Source organism: Chenopodium quinoa, unplaced genomic scaffold (assembly GCF_001683475.1).
Source record: "Chenopodium quinoa cultivar QQ74 unplaced genomic scaffold, ASM168347v1, whole genome shotgun sequence".
Taxonomy (NCBI): domain Eukaryota; kingdom Viridiplantae; phylum Streptophyta; class Magnoliopsida; order Caryophyllales; family Amaranthaceae; genus Chenopodium; species Chenopodium quinoa.
In genome coordinates, this window is record NW_018745323.1 from 2,542,184 (window position 1) to 2,549,825 (window position 7,642).

Sequence of the window (7,642 nt, forward strand, 5' to 3'; positions counted from 1 at the left end):
TTAAATCTTTTATTTTCATCAAAATTGTGATATAGTATCCATTCGACGTCGTCTAATTCATAGTTCAATGAAAGAGGTAATTTATTAGTGTGCTACTTAAAAAAATTTCAATTTTCTATGACAAAATAAAAGGTTTTAGTAGTAAGGTAGAAGTTTCTAATGTTTAAATTACAAAAATGATAAATAGGATAGTTGTACAAAAAAAAAATGATATCATTATTACGTTTAGACAGAATTTTTTTTATCAAGAGAGCGACACATGAGTAGTGATGACATCATCATCTTCGGTTTTATTAATAGTTAATAGATAGATTATTATTATTATTTGATGAAATTACTGATGAAAAACAAACCCAACTATACTACCAATTTCGACATTTATTACATAATTTTGCCATTCATTTCATTACTTTTATCATGTAACTGTCTTTTTTTAATTTATTACTACGATGATGATAGTACATGATTGATTACTATGGGCGAGGTGGGTTCAGTAAATTTATTTAATTTTCCTGTAATCATATAATACTTTTAATGCAGGGTTTTCACTTGCATGTCTTATTTTTTTCTTTCTTTTTTTTTAAAGGTGTGGAAATTTGACTAAAATTGACATAATTTCTAGAGATGTTTGATGTTTTGAGTTTATGTCATTTTGACCAATTTTTTTTCCCTTTATTAGTTCCCCACCTTAGGAGAGTATTATTTATACTATATATACCCAAAATAATAACAAAACCAACAACCCAAAACACCCTTTCCTTTTTTCTTGGATTCTCTCTCATTTCCAAATAAAGATATTATTTAATTCCCCAAATTCATTTTTTTCTTCAGAGAACTGGAATTTTCTTGTAATTCTATATAATTTTTTTTTCCCTGGAATTCAGATTTGTTTATATTTCTTTATCTTCTTACAAAATTCCAAGAAATAAGAACAAACAAAACTGACCCAAAATCTTTTTTATTGTTAATTTTGCTGCTGAATCAACCAAAAACAGCAGTACTATAACTACACATTAGTCTACTATAACAACAACTCTCTTTTGCTAATGAGTCTCACAACTCTGTTCTTTTCTCATAAACTTGATGATTTTTGATAGAAATTTGATAATCACCTTGATTAGATTTCGAAACAATGAAGTTCATGAAACTTGGATCTAAACCTGACACTTTTTATACAGCTGAGGCTGTTAGGTAATCAATTCTCTTCATTCATTTTATTCATATTTATTTTCATATACTATATAGTTTTTATGTGATACAATTACTAATGTCTTGTGAATAAATAAAAATACAGGTCTGTTTCCTCTGAAGTCTCTAGTGACCTTATAATTCAAGTTCAAGGTCATAGATATTTGCTTCATAAGGTAAACTTACTAAACTTTATACTAAAATTATATAATATGGTTTTTATTTAATGTTATGACTTATGATTCATAATTTGTTTCTGATTTGTGTGTTACTTACAATTTCATGCAGTTTCCTTTGCTGTCAAAATGTCTGCGGTTACAGAAACTGTGTGCAGAATCCCCTGAATCATCTCCGCGCCAAATAATCCAACTACCAGATTTTCCGGGAGGAATTGAGTCATTTGAACTATGTGCAAAATTCTGTTATGGCATCACAATCACCTTAAGCGCCTACAACATCATAGCGACGCGGTGTGCAGCCGAGTACCTTCAGATGACAGAGGAAGCAGAGAAAGGAAACTTGATCTATAAACTTGAAGTTTTCCTTAACTCTTGTATTCTTCAAGGTTGGAAAGATGCAATTGTTACTTTACAGTCAACTAAAGCCTTTCCTAGTTGGTCTGAAGACCTTGGGATTACTAGTAGGTGTATAGAAGCAATTGCTGCTAGGGTCTTAACACACCCTACTAAGATCAACCTCTCTCGAACTTACTCGAGGCGAGCTGGTGGTGGTGTTGGGGGTGGAAGAGATGACATCGTTTCTTGTAATGGTGCTAATGGTGATGGTGGAGGTTCAGAGTGCGCGAGGCAAAAGAATATAAGCAAAGGGTGGTGGGCTGAGGATGTTGCAGAGTTAGGAATTGATCTGTATTGGAGGACTATGATAGCAGTAAAGTCTGGTGGAAGAGTGCCTTCACACTTAATTGGCGAAGCATTGCAAATTTATGCTTCTAAATGGCTTCCTACTAAGCAAGTAATTCCTGACATTGATTCAGATAAGACAGGAGAAAAAACATCCAAGTATAGACTACTACTCGAATCGATTGTAAGCTTGCTGCCTTCCGAAAAAGGTGCTGTATCCTGCAGCTTCTTACTTAAGTTGCTCAAGGCAGCAAATTTGCTTAAGGCTTCTCCTTCGTCGAAGATGGAGTTAGCAAGGAGAGTAGGGATTCAAATGGATGAAGCCAATGTGAAGGACTTATTAATACCGAGTTTAGTAAGTGAAACGCGGTATGATGTGGATATATTCATGGCAATTTTGGAGCAGTTTCTGTCACAAGGGCAGAGTCCTCCAACTAGTCCTCCTAGGACTAAAGGAAGGTATGAGAGGAGGAGGAGGTCAAGGTCAGCTGAGAACATCGATATCGATTTTCAAGAAAGGAGGAGGTCTTCCTCAGCTTCTCATAGTTCTAAGTTAAAGGTGGCTAAGGTTGTGGACAAGTACTTGCAAGAGATTGCTCGTGACACGAATTTGCCCTTGTCGAAGATGGTTGCTATTGCAGAAGCTATACCGAGTTTTGCTAGGATCGAGCACGATGATCTTTACAAGGCCATTGATATTTACCTTAAGGTTTGTGCTATTCTAAAGTCCTTCATTTTTAGCATATGTTTCAGATAATTGGTCTGTCATTTTTCATTTTTAGCTCATAATATGATGTTGGTGTCAATTGTGTTAGTAAAATAACCAACTGCCCTGACCCTTGTTTGTTTGTACCTTCAATTTTAAGGTAGATTACCAAATTTCTTGGCCTTTTTTTTCCCTTGATGTCAATTTTCACCTAATTTAGCTAGCCTGTTAAGAAATTAGCCACCAAATTAACACACCCTAAATTATGTCATTTTTGTTATACCGAAGTTATGTTGTTCTGTTTCTGCTACTGATTTTAGAAAATTTTCAAATTATTGTGATTAGTATCAATTTTTTTAATTTAATGGCAATTCCAATCAAGTTTAAATCAAGGCTTTCAAAAGTCCTTGTAAAATTTTACCTTTTATTATTCTAGTCAAAAGATGTACACTTTGGAAAAACGCCGAATTTATAACAGTAATATGCACATACAACAAATTTGCACATCACAAACATTGAATCCAAAATTAGTCCTCAATAAGTCCTCTTGATTCCCAATAAATTCCCGCGAAATACATTTTAAGCATCAAACTTGTACAGTTATACATTACCGCGATATGATTCTAGTATAGTTGTGAAATTGTCCCATACATTTGATGTTATATAATTTTTGTTGATAGATGAATCAATTAATAATGAGTTTTGATCATTCAGGCACATCCAGAGCTCACAAAAAGTGAACGAAAACGTCTATGTCGAGTTTTAGACTGCAAAAAATTATCCGTGGAAGCCTGCATGCACGCTGCACAGAACGAGCTACTCCCACTCAGAGTAGTAGTCCAAGTCCTATTCTTTGAACAAGCACGAGCAGCAATGGCAGGCGGTAAAGTCACTGACTTACCTCCTGATATCAAAGCATTGCTAGCTGCACAAGACGACCATTCATCTAGGCCACCTGCAGCATTAAGCACAACAACAACTATCCCAGGCACCGAAGATCAGTGGAGTGTATCAGGCCTTAAATCACCCAAATCGAAGCTGTCAACACTTAAAATGAAGTTAGCTGAGGATGACTTAGAAGAAAATGGTATCGCGAAAGGATTAAAATTCAAGAACCTTTGTTCAATCCCTACTCGGCCTAAACGAATGTTCAGTAAGTTGTTATCTATTAACAACAACAGAAGTGTGGCTGAAAAGAACTGAGGCAGAACACAAAAAAAAAAAATTCTCCTTATTTAAGGGATTTTTTTTTTTTTTTACATGACCAATTAAATATTTTGCATCTAATGAGAAACAAGTATATTAAGTTAAACCCTTTTGTAAAATTTAGGCAAAAACATTAAAATGTGAATTGATTATTATGTAGCCTATTTCAATAATGTGAAGAGAAATGTTTTTAAGGCATTAGGAGGGAAAAATAAATCTCTCAAATTGAGGCCACAAAATTAGGATTTGGTAGTTGTAAATGTGTAAGCATATATATGGGACCATTAAGGTGGTTGTGTTATTTATCCAAATAATATAATATATGAAAATTATGCCCCTATCATTTATTCTTTTACAAACTTAATTGGATCTTCATTCATTATACAGTGCAATCCACTGACTATCTTGCAGCAAAATGTCTGTTTTTCAAGCTTTTAATTTGATTGATTGTATTTATTTATTTATTATTTTTTTGGTTTCGAACACTAAATACAAAAAGGCGCGTAATAATAATGCATTTTACATGATGGTAAGGCGGATTACAAGTAATAACCGTGATCTAATTAATAAAATGTCTAAGCTATATCTTTCTTTCAAATTAAGAAAATTTTAGAGTACAATTGAAGTTAATTTAGTCTTAATTGCAAGCATTTAAGTTTTCAGAGAGTCGAATCAAGTTTAAAGATATAAGCTTAGCTGTTAATGATTATGGAAATATTTGATGCTATTGCAAAGTTGTACTGAGAATATAATGATTAAGAAGGTACAAGAAAAAAGAAGCATGGGAGCAAGATTTATATTTGCACAAGACATAAGTAATCTTTTTGTCTCTCGTGCTGACTAATTGATTTCACAATCGCATGTTTAGATGATTTACACCATAATAACTCATTCTTGGAATAAGTTTATATTAGGCATGGTAATTGGGTTGAGCAGTCCATGTACGTTTTTGTAACCGATATTCATGGTGTTGACTGTTGAGGGTTGACTCACTCTTGCCTTCCCTCCCTCTGTTATGTGACGAAATATGATCTTGACTATGAACTATTAAAATTGGACCGACCTGAAACTCGATCCAATATCAAGAATTCGAACAAATTTTGCAATCTAGATTATATCCAAGCGAGAGTGAGGCATAGTTTAAGTGGTTAATGCTTCTCTTTCAATTCTAGGAAATCTTGTGATTGATTCTCATTACCCACCTTTGTGGCTCTCTAAAATTTACCCAAAAAAAAAAATTATAACCGAAGATCAAACACTTTGGTCTATTACATGCAGTATTTGACCTGAATTAAAAAATAATTCATCCTAACTTGGCCCAATCAATTGGTCTTGCATACCATCCTAGGCCAACATGTTAATCACTATTGGATAATTGACATTCACATTTATAATTCATACTTCGTATATGATTATAACCAATTAAGCTAGATGCCTAGGTTCATAATAGGGTTGTTCATTGATAACATAGGACTATAGGAGATGGAGGGATGATTAGTCCCCCCGTTTCCCCTCCATAGTGGTTGGGGGTTCGATCCTCATCCCCTATTCATGTGATAGGGTGGGGGACCCCGTAACTTACCATAAAAAAAATACAAATAAAAAAAGAATAATAGGGTTGTTCATGTCCAAATTGTGGCAAAGAAAGCGGATCAAGGCATCGCACCGGAATAAGTTTGCATAGGTCCGATCCGATTATACCGTGAATCATTTATGCCAGACCGGACTATGAGTATGCTGTCAAGCTTATAGAAGTCTATGATCTACTATTTGGGTTGGATTACATCCCAAAAAGAGGTACCACTGTTTGGGCTGGGCCAGCCACCAATCCGGTCCAGAATTGGTGACCCAAAATCAAGACCTAGTTTTTGTTTTTTTATTTTTTTGGCTATGATTCTTAATTTCTTATGAATCTTGTGATCATTTGAAATTCAGGTTTAATTGACAAGTATAATTTCTAAAAAATTCTAATGAGTTATTGAATTTAGCTAAATTCAAGTATGTTTGGACTAATTAGAACTTATTTTAGCTGCAGTAAACTTAGATAACTCGGTATTAGACAAGCTAACTTGCTCGATATATATATATATATATATATATATATATATATATATATATATATATATATATATATATATATATATATATATATATATATATATATATATATATATATATATATATATATATATTATAAATGAGAGTAAAGAGTCTTCTCCAAAAATTGTCACACCTCACACGTGAAGATTGAACCTCTAACCTAATGATTAGAATGTGTTCTCTAAAGATGTCAGTATGACTGGTCAAGTAAGAGACCCGACCCACCCACGGTCCAAAAGGGCGGGGATAAGTATAAAAAGCATACCCAACAAAGGTGATGGCGCAGGAGTGAATTTTAGGTTGTACCCACCCAGCCCCGCCCCGCCCCGCCCCATACCCACATTTATATATTTTAAAAAATAAAATTATACAAAGTATACTTTTATAAAATTAAAAAAAAAATAAAACTAAAAATAAAAATAAGTAAAATAATGCAACATATTAATTTTTTTTTTAAAAAAGCTTAATGTTAACAGTGATTTCTCGTTGTTATAATAACAAAAAAATCATTGTTGATAATTGTATTTGGGAGGCGGGGATTCGGGGGATCTTAGGTGGTGGTGGATTTACAAGTAGGAGGTTGGGCGAGAATGGTATTGAAATTGCACCCGCGATGTTAAATGAGGATTGAAAGGCCAACATCTACCCCGCCCCGTCTCGTTGAAATTCATAGTGCTCTCTTTTCATTAGACCAAGCATAGTTAACTTGGTGTTAACGTAATTTCAGTGACCAGAGACAATAAGAATATCGAAACATGCTATACTAGTATACTAATGAATTTTCGTACAAATAATCGAAACATGCTATACTATTAATTAGACAGAAACGACAAGAGGAAAGAAAGATAGATAATCTAATGAGTCAAATGAGAAAAAATTGAAATTTTGGAAGTTAGAAAAAGAGATGAAGATGAGAGCCGGTCTAATTGTATCAACTTCATAATTTATTGATTTAATTCTCGGTAGTTATCTTGTATAAGCTGACTTGGCACATGGATAATCATATTTGTAAATAGAATCATAATCTGATCTAAACGAGATCAGATGTATCACACATTAAATAACTCTAAGTTTGGAACATACGATTATATGTATATGCTAGTTGTTAAACATAATATCTTATAATACCAATTATATTCGATTAGCTTTGAATCTTTATAATATTCTCTATCTCTTATCTTATCAACATGACATAACTTTGACAAATTTCAGGATATTTTATACTCCATACCATACACTAATTGTTTACAATTATTGGTAAAAGACAAGCCTACCCAAGTTTTGTGTGGCAATGCAACTCTGATACAATGGTACATCTTTGTAATTATTTTAAGTTAAATTTTCCTTTTACATGAAAAAACTTGCTAGGCGATTCACCCATCCAAGTGTGTAGACCGTGTAAATTGTACTAAGCTATCTAGTTGAAACAAGATAATTATGAATTTGCATACATCAATAAGGCAGAAAATAAGAATAAAGTTGGTGTATTATTCACTAAATTTGTTGATGTATTTGGTCAAACCACATGCACGTGAATACGTGATATACATTACTTACCATTTGAGAAGATTGTAGATTCAAA

The 7,642-nt window shown here is 33.2% G+C and overlaps 1 protein-coding gene across 1 annotated transcript; it reads left to right on the plus strand.

Annotated features, from left to right (window-relative positions):
- Window positions 1-482: 482 nt before the first annotated feature.
- Window positions 483-4,303, plus strand: LOC110712368 (BTB/POZ domain-containing protein At1g67900-like). The gene is made up of 4 exons (XM_021890821.1): window positions 483-1,191; window positions 1,295-1,364; window positions 1,477-2,757; window positions 3,469-4,303. Exons 1-4 carry the CDS (start codon window positions 1,133-1,135, stop codon window positions 3,955-3,957), a joined length of 1,899 nt encoding a protein of 632 aa, XP_021746513.1. The 5' UTR covers window positions 483-1,132; the 3' UTR covers window positions 3,958-4,303.
- Window positions 4,304-7,642: the final 3,339 nt, after the last annotated feature.